This window comes from Coturnix japonica, chromosome Z (genome assembly GCF_054131305.1).
Source record: "Coturnix japonica strain WE chromosome Z, WE-NBRP24, whole genome shotgun sequence".
NCBI lineage: Eukaryota > Metazoa > Chordata > Aves > Galliformes > Phasianidae > Coturnix > Coturnix japonica.
The window spans coordinates 36803696-36825720 of NC_140702.1; the positions used below are offsets into that span (position 1 = coordinate 36803696).

Genomic DNA, 22025 nt, shown 5'->3' on the forward strand with positions numbered 1-22025 from the left:
TCTGGTGAATTAAAAGTGACCAGTACTAAGTGACCAGTAAACAACCTGAAGCTTTTTTTCATAAAATCTTTCATTACAGATATATTGATTTCAAGTTACTGTGTTACCATGCCTTTCCTTCCTTTTTGGTCCCAAATTAATTAATTGAGATAGTTGACTATAGGTCAACTTAAACCTGAGTCTAAAATTGTTTATATGCTGTGTTGCCTTAGGATCTAGATGTAACAGAAAATGAAAGATGAAGTAACAGTGGCATTCAAACTTGTGGTTTCTCTAATTGTCTTTTATCTTCATAGGATTTGTTTATTATTTATAATATATCTTAAGGATAATATACAATCAGTCACAAGACTCTCTAGTATGTCTGCCTAATTATTATGTCTGATTCCATCTGAGCAGTGGGCACTTATTTTTCTGATTACTGTGTAAAATCTGGATTACCTTAAGATTAGATGAATTTGATTTTTTTGGAAATTGCATGTTAAGTGCTCATGCTGCTGTCAAAAGTAATGAGGACAGCTATTTATAGCTATTTATAGTTTGATTGGTACCTTAAAAAACAAAACAGCAGTTTAAAACAACTTTGAGTTACATCATGTTATGACATCTTATTTGTTATTATTTATTTTTTTTTAAAGTCTCCTCAGGCAAATACACAGTTAGTAATTTGTACATATTATACGTTTAGCAATGCTTCATAATAGAGAGATGTTCATAAATGGATATAAATTAAGATGTAAAGGTGTAGCAACAGCATTGCTGTTGTCCTTGATCTGTGTTCATTTTGCATAGAATCATAGAATGGTTTTGGATGGAAGGGACCATTAAGTTCATCTAGTTCCAATCCCCTGTCATACGTAGGGACACCTCCCTCTAGACTAGGTTGCTCAAAGTCCCACCCATCCTGGAATTGAATGCTTCCAGGGAGGGGGCATCCACAACCTCATGGTAAATAATTTCTTCCTAATATCTAGTCAGAATCTACCTGGACCCATACTTTTGCTATGTTTTTTAAAATAAGTTATACTTCCACTTCAGAGATAATATGCAAATTTGATCAAAATGAAAATATAAAACTACATTGATAACAGCTAGGGGATTTTTGCTGATGCATCTCTATCTGTCCAATCTTGGGTTGTTAGTACAGAAATGCAGACTGTCCTACAGTTCTAACACTGTCTGAATTCAGTTAATGAAACCAAGAAAAGTGAGCGAGATTTGCAGCTGGTGTTTAATAAAAGTTTTGATACAGCAAAACATCTACATCTACATGCAGAGGAACTTTTTGTCTGGTTAATATAGTGGCAACATCTGTCAAAGTCATTACAGATGTTCATTTCACTTTTCTTTCCATCATTCTCATACTTTCCAAGCAGGACATAGAAGTACAAATCTTGTCAAGTGCACTATTGTATCAGTAACTTGTAGACAGTGAAGTCTCACTTCATTATGTGCTTTGGATTTACACTAAGGTTAGTGTTTACCTTTTATTGTCATTAAAAAAAAATAAAAAACTAAGCTTGTTTCTTTTTTAAAACTTCAGAAGTACTCTTAAAAATTTACAATAATTTTTCCTACCACTGTTAGTAGACCTAGATGCTACTGTTATATTCTAAACAAATGTTCTATTCTTGAAGAAGAAAAATATTCTGGCCTCGGGTTTCTGTCCCATTCTTCACCTCTCAGTCATGGCGACAGAGTGATGGATAACTGAATAACTCTCTTAAATGAAAAACAACAACAAATTATCCCATCTCAGAAGTAGTTCTGTAAGCCTAGAGTAGATTTTGGTGTAATAAGTTTGTATCTTTGCCTTTGTCAAGGAAGTTGTGTTTCTTGATAATGACTTGTAATTTAGGAACTTGAATTTCTTTAATAAATCATATATTTCATTTTTATTGGCTTTGTTAAGTCAAGTGTTACAGTTTTTATGGATGAAAACCACAAGTTAGTTTCAGCAGGAGTCAGTCACATAGAAGAGCTTATGATGCTTTGTTTCAGTTCAGTTTGCAGTTGATGTAAAGTACCATGGAGCTGGTGACAGGAATCACAAAACAGGCTGAGAGGGTTGGGGGTGGTCTGGTAAAAGTTCTTAAGTGTACCTTAGTTTTGATAAATATTTGATAGAAAATACTGAAATCATTAGAAGTCGTAGTCTCTCAGTAGTCTATCTTAATTACTGGATCAGTGTGGAGAGTGATGCAAATCTATTCAGACTTCCAGATTTCAATATTCCTAACATGAAGATAATAGCTTAAAAGTAAGTTGAAATATTTGATGGGAGAAAAGAGCTGGCAGTTACATGTTGCCAGTACTTTAAACCAAAACCAGTTCACTTTACAAGTGAATTCTTGATGGCTTTGTGTTTGCAAAAAGCATATTCTGCAAAAGGAATTAAGTGGTTCTTAAGCACAGTCATTTTGTGCTTTGGGTTAGGTGCTAACCTCTTCGTGGTTTGCACTGTATTCCTGTCACTAGGTCTTGGCATAGAGTAGTGGCACTGCTGGGTGACTGATGCTTTAACTGTAGATGCTAGACCTAGTGCCATCTTGCCTATTTAGCAGAGGGTTGCTTTTTTTTTTTAATTTTTATTTTTTAATCTTTGTGTATATGTATGAGGGGTGCTCCAAAAGTAATGCCTCCTAGTCTTTTGTGTTGACCCACAACATCAGAGATGGGTGTTGGTGGCATGGTAGTAGAGGTTGAACCTTCCCACCAATATTCCATGACCTTTTATTGCTATGGACAGATGGCAGCAGAGGGGCAGTTTGACAAAATGGTGTCTGGTGTGATAATGTGTATGAAGTAAAGGCACATCATTGAATTCCTCCATGCAGAATAAAAATGGCACTCATCAGTATTCATCAACATGCTGAATGTTTGTGGAGACCAAACCATAGATGTAAGCACAGTAAGGAGGTGAGTGGTGGATTTCAGCAGTGGCTGCAGTGACCATCAGTCAGCTCTGCTGGTGCAAATTTTTAATGTGTGCAGCATGCAGGCTCTTAAGTCATTGCTGGCAAAAACGTATAGTTTATCTTGGTGACTGCTGTAAAATAGCATTTAGTAGTGTTTCGTAAATTTGCTATCAAATAGTATTTATGTGCTCTTTGTATCTGTTGTAGTTGCTCTGGAAATAAATGAGAGACATTACTTTCAGAGCAAACTACATGCATCTGCAGATAGCATTTCTGCATTGTGCAGCAGGGCAAAGAGACCAGGTGTAAAGAAAATGTTGAACCAGGAGCACAGGTGTTATGCCTGTGTTGATGTTTATATGCTGTTTCTTATCATGTCCATATGGTCTATGAATATGCTATGTGGTAGTAACATAGTGAAATGCTGTATTGAGATCCTGTGGGCTTAGTCTGTAACCTCTGACATGCATACTTCTCATTTGAAAGTATTTCCTAAGGGGAGTTGCTTGCCACCTAAATAAGTGTTTTTGAATACTGCACATTATATTCTTTTTAAGAAAACTGAGGCAATCTTGTCACTGTATATCTTAAATATGTTTTTCCTTGTTTGTGTGTTTGTTTTTGCTGCTGATGGTTTCAGTGTTTTAAGTTTTGCAGACATGAAAAGTTGCTTTGAAATCCTGAGTTTCCTGTAATGCAGCCTTTGTGCAGGCTAGTAGCACTAAAAGGAAGAGGAATTAGCTATATGTAACTATATTTTCTTTTGAGGCTTTTTTTGTAGAACAGGATCCATGTAAACAAGCTTTGAATCATTGAGGGAAAACTAAAGTATTGGTATTAAATAGATTTTTATCATTTTTTTCTAAACAAAGATTCATCATCTACAGATGATTCATGATAATTCTTAAAAGTGGAATTTATCCTCAATTATTAGTCTAGCATGTTGAAATTAAGACAAAAGTGTCATATAGTTCCTCTTTAGGAAATCCAAGTATGTATGTATATATGTACACTTTTTTTTTTTTTTTTTACTTCTGACAATTTGATTATTATTGAACAACAGTTCCAACTGATAGCTTATTTAGTTTTTAATTAAATATTACAGCTAAAAATAAAATTAAGCCCTACTTTTGACAAGTCAGATGTTAGCAGACCTAGTAGAAGAATTAAGTGGGTGATTCTTCCTAAACAAAACTACCTACATTGTGAAGTTGCTGATGTCTTCTAGCTGGCCCTGTGCTTGGTGATGAACATTCAACAAATATAAGCCTTACCTGAGCTGATGTGGAAAGGTGGCTTTTTGTAGGCCTTATATCTGATGTATATCTATCTGTAAGAGGTATGAGAAGTTCACGGCTTGTAAGAGTCTCATTTTCCCAGTTATTGTTTGTATTTCTGTTTCTAACTATTGTTACTTTAGTTATCTGTATGTACTAAGCACAGCTTTAAAAGATGAGTTTCTGAACAAAATCTTTTGCAGCTGTTAGTTTTAATAATTGTAGTGGCTGACAGTAGCAAGCTGTTTTTTTAATCTAAAGGTACCCTTTATCTGATTTTGGTCCCAGTTGTTAACACTTTCTTATACTCATGCCAGGTTTTTCTGCACACTTGACACTTTCCTACTTGGTTATACTTAATTTTGACAATTTCAAATGAAAAAGTATATACATTTAGTACCCGGAATTTCATTGTTTTATTCCAATAAATATGTTAGATTTTATTATTTTTTAAATGAAAGTGTCTCTTCAGAAGAATGCTTCCTAAGAAAATGCGTTTTCGGTACTCAGACCTGTGTTCAAGTCTGGCTGTACAGTCTGCTTCTTAAGATGTTTCTACTGCTACAATCACAATGGATTCTATGTTAATAATTTAAAGAGGGATTTTAATGTTTTCAAACTACCGAGTCCTTGACTTTCTATGCATCTAGGAAGATGAGGGGTTAAATTCAGATTGTTTGTCCAGGCAATTAGTTCAGTGATCCAACAACCCCGTCTTTTAGCTAATGAACGTTGCAGTAAAGACATTATTTTGAGCTTCTTTATATTCAATTTCATTAGACCCTCCTATATACTTTATGTAAGCCCCTTGGCATTTGTTTAGCTTGAATAGTCAGCAATAAAAGAGCTTAGAGTTGGCTTTAAAGTGCAGCTTCTGAAGTAGGAAAAAGAGGATTCAAACTGCCTTATGTACTCAGTTTTGTTTTGTTCTCCTTGAGATTGAATACTGATGTCAGAGCAAAACTACCCTGTTGTCCCTAGGTCTTAAAGGGGAATACATTCAGTGTGCAGTTCACTGGCTACTATTAAATGTTAATGATATATTAAGAGTAAATATCTCTGTCTCACAGGAAAACAGGTATTTTCATGGAGTACTTACACTTATGGCATATGTGTTGGTATTGGGCTTCTTCTTTGTGAGATACACGTGTTTATGTGTAAATACCCATTTGTATATTAATATGAGCATGTGTTTATGAGAGCATGTATTTTGCTTTTAGGAATTAGGCTTACCACTCCTTTGTGAAGAGAATCTTTTTTTTTCCCAATTCATTCAGTATTGTTAACAGCAGTAACACATCAGTGAACAAATTGCCCTCTTGCATATGCTAATTCTACACTTAAAAGAACTCATTTAACGTTTAATGCTTTAGCTGGAATGGAGGTGTAGATGAGAATCGCAGGCATGTCAAATAATCATGTGACTGGAAAATGTCTAAAATGCTTTTCTCTTTGGGTCAACAGTTTGTACTTACCGTATCTGAATGAATGAAGTCTTTGTAGTTTGAGGAAAAGATTAGTCTGTACTTTGGTCTATTGTGTATGTGTGTCTTGGCCTCAGTTTTTCCACACCAAGTCTGATTTCAGCCATAATTTCACACTAGTAGTAAATGTTATATTAGAAGAAACAAAAATTGATATTTATTTGCAGTGTATCTGTTGAGAATGCTCAATTGTATTTTGACACAGCTAACAAATGAGTATTGTGTAACCTGATTTGGTAGATACCAATTAAAGAGTAAAAGGCAAGTTGCCATATATGAGTTGCAGAAAGCAAGAGTAAACGTATCAAAGTCTAATCTGCTTATGATGGTTGAAAAGTGGGAGAGTCTTTTATTTGTAGTTAATAAAAAAAATGTTTACCAGCTGATAAATAAACAGCAAGACTGATTCTCCTAATACGTAAATAAATTCAATTGAATTGACTAATTAAATAGATGGTGGCTGACTACTGAACTAAACTTTTGATAGATGAAAACCCAGGCTTCTTATAATGCATGAAGCTGTGTGTGTTTGCCTGGAGGACTTTGAGTTGAATTAAATGGAATGAAAGACTATGTATTTATCACATTTCTAAAGCTTCTATCACATCCTGTTTGAATTTTTGGGCATATGTGAAGGAATCTTGAAAGGAATTTTTGATTGACCCTGTTTTTTGTCTTTACAGAGTAATTCTCTGTTGGTCCCAGACAGTCTGCGAAGCACAGATAGACGCAGGAATGGCCCTGAATATTCCAATGACATCAAAAAGAGAAAGGTGGATGATAAGGATTCCAGCCACTATGTAAGCAAATCTGTGTCAAAGAAATGATTAATTTATTTGAAGATGCTCTGTTTGTAAGAGAGGTAAAAGGGCTGTGAAGAACAAGGCTCTATATTTCCTATACCTGATATAGTATGTGAATATATTTGCTGGTGGGACAATTATTCATACTGTCGAAAAATAGTTACACAATAGTTCAAGCTGTTATTTGGTAATACTCCTTTACAGCGGATAAGGAGCCATGAGTATCCATTAGGGATTTATGAGTGTTCTAGGACATTTCTTCCAGCAAGACAGAATTTCTGGACTGACCAAAAGCAGTCTGTGTTTAGGTTTATTTGTTTATACAAATATAATGTGGTTTATACTGTGCTTAGGTTTATTTGAAGTGGTAGGACTTGTTCTTTTGGGGAATCTAGAATTATTTTCTGATACTAGCTATCATCATGCTGAAAAACAGTCACCACCCAAAACTGCATACCTTGTAAGGCCATACCAACTGCCTAATGCTAGCTTTTGATTGATATGGCACTTCCAGCAGAAAGCAACAGAATGCAAAAGTATACAGATTATACTCTGCATTTTTGACCACACTTGGGTACTACTTGGTTTGAAAGAAGCACGTCAGTGTAACAGTGTGGTGCATATGAATCTGGAAAGGTTTGTGGGCTTTCAATTTCAAGGCTAAAAAGCTCAACCAAATCACAGATGATTCTTGAACAAGTCATGAATAAGGATGTTTTGAGAAAGAACTGGATAGCAGATCTTTCACCTAACAGAAGATGTTATGTGTGGTGTACTGTTGAGATTTTTCAAGTCCTATTCTCAACATTTTCTAATAATATAGTTTTGATTACAGGAAGGTCTGGCAAACTTCCTCATGTTACTCCCTCATCTTTGAGAGTTCAATATTCTGGAAGCATCTTTTCTTTTAAATTTTTCCTTTTCTAACTTGTCTAATATTCATGATAAAACTTAGATAGTTTAGATCTGTGCGTTTGTTAGGGAGGAGACTCTTCTGATATGAACATTTCCTCTGGGAGATGCCTTTGACACAGTAAATTTCTGTTTCTGAAAATGACCAAGACAAATGAGTACATTCAAGTATACTACTTTTGAGCATCTCACAGGTGGTTAATTCTGGTGAATGCATCTGCTGTGCTTCTGCATTCTATAACCCATTCTTGCTTGCTGTATACTTAGTACATTTCAAGTGATAGCGGGTAATTGGAGCTTCTGTTCCTTCTTCTGTTGCAGCCTTTAGTTGGCCAGCTTCCTGAATGATGAGCAGAGTCACAATTCCATCTTTAGTGGTGCTCCTGTTTACCTATGTGTATAGTATTTCTTAAAGCAATATTTCATACCAAAACAAGGAAAAGCTTGACACCACCTGTGGAAGTGGGTTTCTTGGGTTTCTTTCTTTTTTTTCTTTTTTTTTTTTAATATATTTATGCTCTGGAATCAGAGGAAGGAAATTGTGTTTTACTTTGTGAAGTAAATGTCAAAAATAGAGTTTTAGTGTTTTTTCTAGTAATAATTCCAATAACATGAGGGCTGAACTCTAAGTAATGCCTCCTATTTTATGATGTTGGCCCACTACACCAGGGGTGGATGTTGGTCATATGGCAGTAGATTTTGAACCTTCCCACCAATATTCCATTATGTTTCATTGCTCTGTAACAGATAGTAGTGGAGGGATAGACTGACCAAATGCTGTCTGATATGATAATGTGTATGAACCATAGGTGTGGAACTGAAGGTGGAACAAATGGCACCCACTGGCATTTATCGATGCATGTTGAATCTTTATGGAGACAGAACAGTGTATGTGAGCACAGTGTGGTGATGGATGGTGTTTCAGCATTGGCAGCAACAGCAGCATGAAAAAGAAGCCTATATTAGACAACCATGCACAGTTGTCATATCACAAAATGTGTATTTTCAACAGCTCATCTGAGGAAATTGGCAGATGGTGGTGACTGTGTTGAAAAATAGTGTTACGTAGCTGAGAATGTTATCATACATATCATATAGAGTTATCAAACAGTGTTGTACTCTTTGTATCTGTTGTAATTGTTTCTGTTTCCACGGAAATAAATAGGAGGCATTGCTTTTGGAGCAACATACATATTGAAAGATAGGATTAGCACGTGAATGAGTTTCTTCTTTTATTTATCTATTTATTTATTTATTTTGGAGTAATTATAGTAGTAGAGGAGAGTTTTGGATCCTCTTGCACTTACAATGAGACCACCACCATTCAAATAGTTCTACTTTATTTAGATTTTATTACTGAAGCAAAAGTGTTACATTCCTATTTTCGGTATTTGCTGTAATGCCAATAAGTAATGAAAGTCTGTTTGTTTTTCTCTATTAAAAGCAAAAAATACTGGAGTAGATAACACCTCTTTCTTGTTCTCTCTTCCCCTTCTTAACTCTTAATGTACTAATTGAATTATTTATTTCGTTTTGATAGGACAGTGATGGGGACAAGAGTGATGATAACTTGGTTGTTGATGTATCCAATGAGGTAACTTTTTAAAAAATTATTATTGTTTTAATATTGACACAAATGCTGAAGAAAAAATGCTTTTAGATTAAAAAATGAACAGCCAAAAAACAGTGGAATATAGTAAAAATATGGAACAGTCGTCCTTTCTGTTAGTTTCGTTATTCACTATGTCTTCCTCCTAGCTTTACCTGTCTGTGCTCCTAGCTCTTCCTTCCCCTGCTTTATCTAGGTCTCTTCTCTCTGCAGTTATTTTCTAACATTTCACAGCTGTTCTGTAGGGGAGAAAATTGTGGTGAAATGCAGGTGGCTGAAGTTTGCAAACTGCTGTCTTCAAGGGAAAATGGAAAAGAATAAGTATTCTAATATTTAATAGTAGGAATGGCATTGAAACCCCCCCAAAATCACTGGTATTTTGACTGCTTACTCTGAAAGCAGTGTTTTCCATACAGGCATATTAGGATAAATTCAGTGAAAATCAGAATGAAATCAGTCTGCAGCATTTCCTAGTGGCAGTAGCCACTTTGGTTTTTGTTTGTTTGTTTTTTTCCTCCAAGACTGAGATTTGGCTGTGCAGTCAGGAACTGTCTTTTTCCATTCCTTTGTCTTTTATTTCACACAACAAAAATATGTATTCCTGACCATGCTGGAAAAATTTCTACACTGTGAAAAGCACAGGAAAAAATACTGGAGGGAATGTCTAGAGTAGCTCCAAAAGTTCAAATGATTTCATCCAGGTAGAAAAATGTGTATCCTGTTAATAATTTCAGCAGTCATTTCAGAAGTCCTGGTTAAAATGAAACTGCTCAGTGATCAGCCAGTGGACTGATTGCCTTCTAGTGTGGACTGCTTAATTCCTGCTGCTATGCTGATGAACCAGAGGACCTTGAAGAACCTACAGAGCTGATGGTAGCTTGCTGGGCAGCCTGTTTTTGAATAGACTAAATGCAGAAAGTGCCTCTGTAAGACAGAGGGAAAATCACTTGAGAGATCATTGCAGTTTTTATGTAGATTTAAGTAGTGAAGTAATGCAATTTAGGATAAACTCTATAGATATAATTTATATACTTTTATGTAAAATCTGCATCTCTCTTGTTTTCTGAAGAAAGAGATGAGCAAGGTGTGTATTCCCTAAAAAATGAAATTAAATGAATGTATTCCTATTGAAATGATCATTTTCACTAGCAGCACATAAAGAACACATGCAGAAGGAGTACCAGCTCATTGCAATTATTGTAGGTCTTTTCATATCAGTTGTAATGTATGCCTGTGATCTGTGTAAACCTAAGTACAAACTAAGGCAAGTTCTGCACTTGGAATCAATTTATGATATGTGTTTATGGTTTATGTAGTGTAGAATGAGTCCAGATTGCACTTACTTATGTCTATAATTGATGAAAGGAATTAAGGGCTTTTTTTGTTTGTTTCTGTAGATATGGAAAGCAAACTACTGCTTCATTCTGATATACTGTTTGAGTTCTTGGGTTTTTTTTTCCCAGACTGATTTAGTTTGTGTTGAGTACCAGCTCTTAACGGTTCTTTGCTGCTTGTCCTTTCCATTCTTTTAGGATCCTTCATCTCCACGGGCAAGTCCTACTCATTCACCACGTGAAAATGGTATAGATAAAAGCCGCTTGCTGAAGAAAGATGCTTCTAGCAGTCCAGCATCTACAGCCTCTTCAGGAAGTTCCACTTCTCTCAAATCCAAAGAAATGAGTTTGGTGAGTATTATAAGCAGCCTGTTCTCTAGGAAATGTTCTTTTTCCTTCAAGGTCTAACTCTCCATTCTTCAGCAACTGCTTTTTTACAGAAAGTGTACGGGTTGAAGAATCTGAAGTACTGTTCTTCTACACCACTCCAGTACCATTGAGCTTTTTTCCTCAGGAATAATTTCTTCTTCAGGATGATTTCCTGTATCTCCCGCATTTCTATCAAATAAGCTGTGAATTTATTAGAAAACATAAGATTAACTTAAAAACATTATTGTTTTTTAATAGATCTGAATGTAGTCACCAAGATGTTCGCCAGGCTTTTATTAAATTCTTCTAAATGAACTGCTGCTGATAAATTTTTCAAGGAATAACTAACTTGATAAGATTTTATGTCACTGTATTTTGATTCTTTGATTCACGGTGTCCAGTAATCATGATTTCTCACTAAAATAAAGTGGTGATGCATACTGTGCTGTCCTGAAAAAAAATAAAATCTCTCTCTTTTTTTTTTTTTTTTTTTGTCAGTGGAAGAAAGAAATAACGTGTCTTAGCTTTCTTTTTTTTTTTCGTTCATCCCTATTTCTGGCAGAAATCAAAAGGTCAGCATTTTTTTTCTTCGCAAGTTAATGTTGTCAGCATTGCATGGATTTATGAAAATTGGCTGAGGGACTAGGTAGTAGGTGCCCAGCATCCCAGCTGCTGTTGTGATAAATTGCGTAATATGGCTTGGATTAAAAATAATACTAATTTATTTTGTTTTATGATACTAGCATGAAAAAGCCAGCACGCCTGTTCTGAAATCTAGCACACCGACTCCTCGAAGTGATGTGCCAACTCCAGGCACTAGTGCAACTCCAGGACTTCGTCCAGGCCTTGGCAAGCCTCCAACAATGGACCCTCTGGTTAACCAGGCTGGTAATGCATTACCTCTCAAGTTTTTATGATTCTAAGATTAGTATCTTATTTAAATATGCATTTCCATGCAAATGTTAACCAAGAGCTTTTTTCTTGATGCGAAGAGAGGACCTGATGAAATGCAGATGTCTGGATTATCAAGAGTTTGAATGTCTTTCTATCTTTCGTTATTCTTTGTTTACTTTGTTCTTTATCTTTTTGGAAATAGTCTGGAGACTGCATGTAGTGAAAGATTTCTGAGAAGCTTCTAGTACTTAGTCTGAATGCAATTGCTTTTCCAGCTCTTTGTTTGAATCTACTAATATTTGCTGCAGTGTAAATCTTGACAAATGCAGAGGGAAGTTTACTTTTGCTATTCAGGCTGGTACAGCAGAGTTCCTTCAGACATGAGCTATGTAAACCATGTCTGTCAGCTTTAGTGCTTAATTTGGCAAAGGAGAGATTAATGTAAACAGGGAAATATTACAGAAATGGAAATGGGCAATGCTAGAAGAGGTTGTTAGAAGTAATCACTGAATTCAGATCTCAGTAAAGCTTATTTACAGTGATTGAAAAGAGGTGGTACTAGTGATAAATTATGGGAATGTTTCTTAGCTCTGTGTGTGCATGTTTGTAAGGGGAAGGTTATGTACTATAAGCTGAAATAAAAGGTCTTTTACCCTGTGTGCAGGGAGATCCAATAAAACTACTTGCTTTCATTGTTCCACAGCTGCAGGTTTGCGCACACCTTTGGCTGTACAAGGGCCATACCCTGCTCCATTTGGAATGGTGCCTCATGCTGGCATGAATGGAGAACTAACCAGTCCAGGGGCAGCATACGCCAGCCTGCACAACATGTCACCCCAGATGAGTGCGGCTGCCGCAGCAGCTGCCGTGGTTGCCTATGGAAGATCTCCTATGGTAGGCCACATATTGCATGCAATCTCAGTTGTGTGAGTTGCAGGTCACTAAAGAAAGCTACATGCTTCATTTAGCACAGTTGAATTCCCAAGTTATAACAGCGCCAGAGGCTTGGCTGCTTCACTGTGTGTTTCACTTTACTTTGTGGATGGAGAAACAAATTTCTACCTTGAGAACAAAGAATCTCAGTGTACTGGTGTATGTTTCTTTTTTTCTCATCAGTGCTTTGTCTAATTAATAAATGCCAAACTGTTTTCTTATTCTTTAAATGAAAAAAACAGTTTCAATAGATACAAATGTCTTCACTGGTGCTGTGAACATCTGCTTTTCTTTTGCTGTACAAGATTTGTGATCTGTACAGACACACCAAATTAATTTCAAAGTGTGTAAAAGTCTTTTTTTTAATCTACTTCTCTCTCCTTGTATTGTGTTCTTTTTGAGTAAATTATCATGAAGAATCTTAAAGCTCTGTGATAAGGTGTGTTACAAGTAGTTGCTGTTGTGGGTGTAGTCACTAAATGCAGCATAGCTGTCATTGCTGCTATTGATCAGAACAACCTGGGAGCCTGATCCCACAAATATGTGCACAGACCTATCCACTTGTGAGTTTGCAAGATTGGTCTTAAGCTTGTTATGTTCTGTAGATGGGACTACTTTCTTAAACTGGAAAAATTGTTACATGAAAATGTGGAAATCCTGAACTGCATATGCACTTCTTAAAGTAAGAATTTTCTCTTGAGTATAGCATTCAAATGGAAGAAGCGTGTTTGGTTCAGAGTTTCTCTCTGGTTTATTTGGTCTTCATATTCATTCTGGACGTAACAGTTTAGTGGAATTGCAGCATATAAAAAGAGCCTGTGAAGTAGTGTTTTTAAGCCGTAGACAAATCTGTGAGTACCCTGCAGTGTAACTCTCTCAGACATCTCCTAGCTGATGTACCCATACAGCACAAAGCCAGCAGAGCTACTGGTGGGAGCCTGAAGCTGCTTCTGAGCCATGCACTGTGACTGCATAGGTCAGTGATTGCTGCCAGCAGATACAGAGTGTGGCTGCATGCAGCTTGTGGACTCTTCAGCTCCAGGGCATGCTTCACGCTAACATGCCTGTCTGTGTATGTGATGCTTAGTGTTGTGAATATGGGTACTTCATAGGTTCATGGTTTTCTCTTGGAATATAAGTACTTCTAGCAGAAGCATGTTGGGAGAGAACGTCTTGTTTTGTCCATCCCTACTCACTTAGCTATTACTGTAGGTAAAAGGTGGGTTTTGGTTAAATGTGTATCTTGGGGAGAAGTAGTGTTCACTGAATGAGAAATTTCAAGTGTGATTTTTAACTTGTTTTCCATTGTCAGGTTGGGTTCGATCCTCCTCCTCACATGAGAGTACCTGGAATCCCACCAAATATTGCAGGGATTCCTGGGGGAAAGCCGTAAGTAACTTTTTAACGCTTTGGTAGCAACTGCAGTATTTACAGAGAATACTGATGTCTTGTGTCTGTGAAGAAAAATTCCAAGGGACACAGTGTCTGCATGTTCCAATGAGATTTTTATTTTTTATTTTTGACTTCTTCTGTTAGTAGTTACAGCATACAAATTCTGGAATGGTAGTTGTCATGCCCACAAACAGATGTGCATGTAGCTATTTCCAAGGAAAAGCTGTTGAAGGTCAGTTCTGTTTGTTTGCTTAAGTTTGTTGTTCATAAAGGAAGTTAGTGGAAACACAAACGGGAAGATAGTGGTAAAATGTGTGAGGAAAAACAGTTTGAAAGTCAAATTCTGACTGTACCAATCATGAATGTGTAGTATCAACTCACAGACTCCTTGTCTGGCACTTGTTTTAAAGGCATGAGGTATCTGAAATGGTTACTTTAGCAACTGATGTGCACCTTGTATAATGGACCAAAAGTATAAGTATGCAGCTGGACAGCAAAAAGATGGGGAATATTTTGTGCAGTAGGGAGCACATAGATGTAGATTAACTTACACAACTACTTCTTTTTACTGAAGAATTGTAATTATTAGTGAAGGGATGCCTAAATAAAATCACACTGTGATGTCCTGACATACAGAGGCAACAGAAATAAATTTATGAAAAGCTATGCATCAATGTATTTATTTATTTTCCCCAGTAATTCGGTTTTAGTAGGATGGGGAAACAGGGCTTATTTATTATTATATAAATTATTGTTTTCTTTGAGATAAAGGAACAGGGAGAATTAAAACAATTTTTTTACTATGACAGGTCCACCTAATTTTTAGGCCTACCTTCACTCTTGTTATTCAGTCCTGACTTGTTTTTAAGGACAGAACTGCAGTTGGAGTAGCACCTCACAATCTAAGTACATAAATTTGAAACCAACTTAACAATTACTGCAACCAGTGCTCAAGAGCTCTGTTACATGCTGTCTTCTATACCAATCTATTATGAGATTTTTGAGAATTAACTAGTTTAATTTTTCCTTCTGCCACTTCAGGAACAAATCAGAAACGGCTGTCCAATTTATAAGACACATAATGTTGAAAGTCACATGTATACACACACACAGTTGTTTGACTTCATATTGGACTCCTATTAATACATACTGATAAGTTGTAATGTCAGCAATTCAAACATCCTTAAAAGTGTTCACTGCTTTTCAGACAAAGAGACGCGTGCTTTCTTGTACTCTTTTTTCACAGCAGTATGAAAGCAGAAGACTTCTTATATTAGAATAGCCATCCTAGACATGTCTTTATTGTTATGCGCCATGCTTCTGAGAACCGACATAGCTAACTCTTGGCAATGTGAGAACCTGTTAGATCTTGGGCTTACTTGAAGAGAAGTTGGTGGTATGCTGACAAGGCTACTGATGTGAGGTGTCTGAGTTGGTGTTATGTATCAGATGGTAGTGTTTAAATTTAGCACAGAAAGGAACATGCTTTGTTCTTAAAATATTCTCCTGTTAAGGGTCAAACTCATTCTTGCTGACTTCTGTAGAATTTGGCATCCTTACATAAAGTATTTTTGGAGATCAGGTAATTTGATGGCTGTAAGCTTTACTTCTAACCAAGTGTATTCACAGGCTTTCAGTGGCATATTCCATTATTCCACACCTAGCCATATAAACTAGGAAAACCTAGTTTTGTTTAGTGAGGACTGTTCTCTGATTGAGTCCTAATTGTTCCGCTTCTCAAGGCACAAAAGCAGTGCTTGTATAACATTAAATTTTGGATTATGTTATTTTATAGCCAAATTATAGGCTCTTTTAGTTTTTTAATTTAATCTGTTCAGCACTTTATTCATAATGCTTTACAGAGTCTTGCACTCTGTTTTTTGATGCATTTAACTATGCCATGTGTTGTCAGTTCTTGGTATGTTCCTATGAACGTGTTTCTTGCTTTTTATAACTTTTCTATAAAAATAATAATTTAGCTTTTAGTATTCTTGTGGTTCACGTTCTGGGGAAATCCACATCTGATATTAGATGAGCAACTGCACATAGATTTTCAAGCTCATTGATGAGTTTTAAGTCCACAACATTGCTCACCTAGTATCTACAACTTTGAAGTAATGGTAGTATTGAGAACAGTTGTGTTTCTCAACATTTGTGCTTCAAATAAAATTGCATTTCAAATATTTCTCTCAGACACTGACAGAAATGAAAAAATTCTTTCCTTTTAACAGTAAAGGGGGAAGGGAAATTTCATTTGGCAAACACTGGCTCTTGCTCAAGAGAGAAAGAAAAAAAGGAATTCTTCTGTTTGCGCAATCGTTCCATTTGTTGAATGAATGTACAATGAGAAGTACTTTAAAGGAATGTTAATTTTATTATATTTTAGAATAAAACATAGGTTTTGCACTTGCTTTTTGACACTTTCTAGATGTTTCTAGAGAGCAGTTGGTGGATGTGAGCACAGTGAGGGATGGATGGTGCCTTTCAGCAGCTATGACTGTGACAGTGAGTCTCCTCCACTGGTGAAGATTTTTATGACTGTGCCAGGCAGGCTCTTGTTTGACACTAGCAAAAATGCATAGCTAACAGTAGTATCTATGCTGAAAATATAGCGTTTTGTAGCTGAGAATTTGCTCTATCAAATAGTGCTTTGTGTTCTTTGTATCTGTTGTAGTTTCCATGGAAATTAATTGGAGGATTACTTTTAGAGTAACTCATCATTCTGAAAGCATGCTCATCAACAGAAGAAACTGCCTGCTTTTGTGTTCTGCAGCTAGAGTATTTTTGTGCTAGCTAAAGAATTCTGTTTGAATTCTTGAATGGAGTGATGAAGTGGAAGTCTTCGTATCATAGTGTTTTAAGTGCATATATCATATTTATCTATAAGATAATATGTAGGTATTTTAGCTGTTCTGCCGTGATCTTGACCAATGAGTTAATGTGTAAGCCTGTTGTGTAAAAATTTTTTTGAAGAGGAGGAGGAAATAGGCAGGTCAGAGAATAGTCTTAGAATAGAACAGTTCTTTCTGTTCTAAATCTTGTTCTAGTATTTGTTCTTCACACCAATACATTTCTTCTATTGTATTAATTCTCTTTTTCCGTAATACTTAATTAAATATAAGTGTAAATGTAGATATCAATTGATATGTTCTTAGAATCTTGTAATCGTGGAATTCTTTGGACTAGATGAGACTGTTTAGATCGTCTAGTTCCAGTGCCTGTGCTGTGGGCAGGAGCACCTTCACTAGATAACTTTGCCCAAAGCTGCAACCAACTTGGCCTTGGATACTTCCAGGGGTTGGGCATCCACATCTTCTCTGAGCAAACTTTTCCAGTGCCTCATCACTCTCATAGTGAAGAACTTCTTCCTTATATCTAATCTAAACTTACCAGCTTTTAGTGTATAAAAACATAAAAAGTCACTCTCCATCTTTTTTGTAAGCCCTCTCTAAGTACTGAAAGTTTGCAATGAGGTCTCTTATCCAAGCTAAAACAGCCCAGTTCTCTCAACCTGTCTTCATTGGAGAGGTGCTCCAGCTGTTTGATTGTCTTTGTTGAGCTTCTCAGGACCCACTTTAATAGCTTCACATCTTTCTCATGCTGGAGGCCCCAGACCTGGATGTAGTACTCTGAGTGAAGCCTTACAAGGACAGTTCAGAGAGGGACGGTCACCTCCCTGTCCCTGCTGCCACTTGTCTTTTGATGCAGCTGAGGACACTGTTGGTCTTTTGGGCTTCGAGTGCCCACTGCTGGATCATGTCCATCTTTTCATCTACCAGAACCTCTAAGTTGTTCTCCACAAGGCTGCTTCCAAGGAATTCTTCAAGACTAAAGGCCCTCCAGAAGTCCTGTTAGATGATGTAGATCAGTGTTATCAGCTGATGCAGTCCTCTGTTATACAAGAGCACCATGCATGATCTGCATATTTATGAAGGCATATTGGCCATCTTAGTTCACTTCCATATCTTGCATGAGCCTTGACATAGATTCTAGGAGGTTTTGTTCCATGATCTTCCCAGGCGCAAGGGTGCCGCTCTCCAGCCTTTAGTTTCCTAGATTTTCCCTTTTCTTTTCTTAACAGTGAGAGTGATGGTTACCATTTTTCCAGGTATGGGAAGCTTTACTTGACAGACATGAATTTTTAAATATGAGAGTGACTTGGCAGCTACATCAGCCAGCTCCTTCAGGACCTTGGGATGAACATCATCAGGTCCTATAGGACATACCTGTGTTCAGTTTCATCAAATGTTCTCAAATCTCATTTTTGCTTATAATGGGAGAGAATTTGTTCCCCAAAGAAAAACTGTGTTGACTCTTCTAAGGTTGGAACAGCTGGAACACCAAAATACTCCTCAATTTCAGGGATACAGATGTATAAGTTAACTCATTAAAATTCAGTTAACTCTTAATTGTTTGGAAGTAGGACTGTGGTAGGATTCCACATTGAACTTGAGCCAGTAATATGCACTTGCTGCTAAGAATGCTAATGGTATCCTTGGTTGCCTTATTAACATCATGTCAAGAGAGGTGATTCTTCCCCTCCATTCAGCATTGGTGAGTTTGTGTCTGGAGTATGGAGCACTGTGTCCAGTCCTGGGTATAAGACAGACATGGACATACTGGAAGGAGTCTGGAATCAGTTGCCCTGAGATATTGTGTAGTCTTTTTCCTTGGAACTTTTCAAAATCTGCCTGGACATGGGTCTGGGCAGCCTGCTGCTGGTGTCCCTGCTTGAAAAGTAGTGTTGAACCAGAGATTCCTTTCCAACCAGAAGGGTTATGTGATCTGATGGAAAGGTAACCTAGGACTCTAGCACTTAAACTGCAGATAAGTCATTTGTGTTGCTGCCCCTGTTAATTTATTCTTCTGAAAGAAGCTTACTTCATCTAGGGGTGTTGGTCATGCAAATTATATGTTTCATTTGGGCTGAGTTATGAAGGGGAAAGAAAAGAAAGGCATTTGAAATGAAAACTGCTATACCATGGTATGTAGAAGACTTTACTAGACAGTGTTGATCTTAGCCTGGCATACCTCATGCCTTTGAGCAAACAGGAACATTTACTTTTTTTTGTGTGTTTGTATTGGCAGAGGAATAGGGATTTGGCAATTGTGTAGCCGTTTTTCTTAAGCAGTTAATTGCTGATAACTTGCACAGTAACAAAAGCTGCTTTGACTTCTAAGAAACTACCACTGGTCTGTTTGATGATTGCCATTCTGAGGGCTGATGAGTCTTGGAAGCAAATGCCTGACCATGATGCTAAAGATGAAGCTATTAATATATATATATTCAGACTTCAAATGTGAATATACTGGTAAGATTATAATTAATTTAAAAATAACCATTGGGATAAATTTCTGGCATTTCAGAACAGAAGAGCCATCTTATTGCTACAGTATGCATGGAATGCTTCAGTCTTTGTTCCACCCCATTTTAACAAGGAAAGTGAAAGCTGTATATATGCTCAGAATAATTTCAAAACACCAATTATTTAAGTGCTTTGAATTGAACAGAACATTTAGGTTGTAGTCATCTGTAGGATGGCTTAAAAAAATAAATAAATGTGCAAGTGGATTATTCATCTTGAATGTAATAGAACAAATTGCTCAGTGCTTGTTTAATTGTTTTTCTTATGTCCGTGATAAAAACAAGGCCAGGCTGAAACTTCAGAATTTTGCAGTTCCATGTGACAGATTGCTTGGTCAGCCTTTATCATTAATGTAAATTTTATACAAAAAAAAAAAAGAAGAAGAAGAAATAAAAAAAAAAGGGGGGGGGGGGGGGCGGCAGGGGGAGAGAAAAAGGGAAAGGATTCCATGGGAGATGTGTCTGATACACTTTGCAACTTGTATACAAATAAGGGAGTAAATTTCCTTATCTGGTTTTCCTCATCGGTTTTATTTGTCATCTTTATTGTTTCCTCATTCTCTTATTTGTGCATTCTCTGAGCATATCTTCATTTCACTTGTCCAACCACAAAACATGAATAGGGTACAGGAATTGCATGTGTATGCACTTGACTTCTTCTTTGGTTTATAGCAATTACAGTCAACTACCTATTGCCCTTCCCCTGTGGTGAAGACTGTGGTATTGCTTTGTGTGACACTACTGTTATCTTCTGTATGAAATAAAAATAGGGCCTTTTTTATTTTCTTCTGACTCCAAATATCTTCTTATCAACTCCTAGGCATACTCAGTTGCTTTAGGAAACAAGCCCAAGTACATTGTGGTACCTATTACAGGTACAGCAATCTTACTTGTTCCTTTCTTTCAAACTGTGCAATACTTGGAAACATGCAATAAAATTCTTGAAAACTACTTGCTTAGAACAAAAAATAAATTGAATTACCTACTGTTTGCTCTGTTGAAGATCGATGCAATGCTTTTAATTTGAACTATAGTAACTGAAGTTTTATGAGGAAGAAGGTATGTTTGGAAAAGAAAGTACAGTCCTGAGAACAAAAGCGTATTAGAAAAAATGATTGTATAATTGGGAGAAGGTATCCTATTAGTAAAAACATTACATGTTTTTTACCACTTTGCTCTCTTGAATAAGAATGCAGTGAGTGTAACAGCAGTATCTCACCAGTATAATAAAAACAGCTTTTGCAGTAGTATTTTCATTATTCTAAAAAACAAAAATACCACCCTAAATCTGAAACCATTATTTGTTGCTTTTTCTGCCCTGGTCTTTGTGTTGAACTGATTTTAATCATCATCTGAGGAAAGAATGTACATGCACTCTGCATGTTACTATTTTATGTACAAAACTAGTTCCCAGCTGGAAAGAGAGACATACTAGCACAGGCAGTGCTGATGTTGAAGATGAGGTGCTGAAATAGGTTGAGGACAAGCTGAACTTAAGAGTCCAGGGCAACAGGTGCAAGCTTCATGGAATACATCTGAAAGATGGTCAGGAAATGCTGCTGCAGGACTTGTGCTGAGACCAGTGTCAGAACCTCTGACTAGAAAGCAGCAGCTGAAAGCTCTTTTAATGGTCCAAATGGCAGTGTGATGGCCATGATCTTGATTCATAGAGTTAATATGAGATTTTAATGTGCTTTCCCAGTGCACAGTTTAGTTGAAACGTGAAAGCTGAAAATGGCTGTTGTAAATCCTGTTCTTTCTCTGAGGTTTCATGTACTTCATGTTATTTGGCTTGGCTCTGTAGCTCTTCTAGCCTTTTTCTCATGAAAATTAAAAAAACAAAAACCAACCAACCAAACAAAAAAAACCAAAACACACAAAGTACTGTCTTTTTCTGTCATTTTAGCACATATCTTTGCTGATATATATATTTTTTCTTCTCCAATCTTTCCTTTCCCCAAAAGAGCCTACTCCTTTCATGTTACTGCAGATGGCCAGATGCAGCCTGTTCCTTTCCCTCCTGATGCCCTCATTGGTCCGGGAATCCCTCGCCATGCCCGTCAGATCAACACTCTGAATCATGGGGAAGTTGTGTGTGCAGTTACCATCAGCAACCCCACAAGACATGTGTACACGGGTGGCAAGGGGTGTGTTAAAGTCTGGGATATCAGCCAGCCTGGGAACAAGAACCCTGTCTCTCAGCTCGACTGCCTGGTAAGTGAACAGGAACTAATGTAGAAGGGTAACTTCACCTTGGAGACTCAATAAGGAAATAGCTGTCCTTGTCTGGATTTTGTTCATATTATAAGGAAATAGCAGGCAGTTCTGTTTCCTGCTGTATGTATTTAACTGACTTTTTTTTTTTTTTTTTTTTTTTTTTTGTAACAATGAACAGGTGGTGTTTCAGAGAAGGAGACTGGTTTGTTTAGTGATAAATGTCATTACTAAGGGCCAAATAATAGATAAGACTTCTGAGAGCATACCTGATTCTTTCCCCATCCAAGTCATACTGGTGATCTTTGCACAGCATGGGTTTAAAAGGAAGCATGGCTGAGACAGGGACATTACATGGTGTTTCAATCATGCTAGAAATCATGGTGTCTTTTTCTGTAAGAGGGTAGTAGCCATATAAAGAAGTAGTGTGACAAGGTAGCAAGGTTACTTCGTATTGCTGTACTTTTGCTGGTTTCTATTCATATCCATCAGGTGCAAGCTGATTTGTTTGCAGTCAGTTG

At 36.8% G+C, this 22025-nt stretch overlaps 1 protein-coding gene across 11 annotated transcripts in view; it reads left to right on the forward strand.

Moving 5' to 3' along the window:
* TLE1 (TLE family member 1, transcriptional corepressor) overlaps positions 1-22025 on the forward strand; it is a 70305-nt gene that overhangs the window by 42378 nt on the left and 5902 nt on the right. For all 11 annotated transcript variants that reach the window (XM_085530404.1, XM_085530405.1, XM_015849196.3 and 8 more), the window contains 7 exons: positions 6363-6479; positions 8935-8988; positions 10536-10688; positions 11450-11594; positions 12304-12494; positions 13846-13922; positions 21255-21504. In XM_085530404.1, the coding sequence (XP_085386530.1) occupies positions 6363-6479; positions 8935-8988; positions 10536-10688; positions 11450-11594; positions 12304-12494; positions 13846-13922; positions 21255-21504 (987 nt within the window). The remainder of the gene's footprint in view (positions 1-6362; positions 6480-8934; positions 8989-10535; positions 10689-11449; positions 11595-12303; positions 12495-13845; positions 13923-21254; positions 21505-22025) is intronic.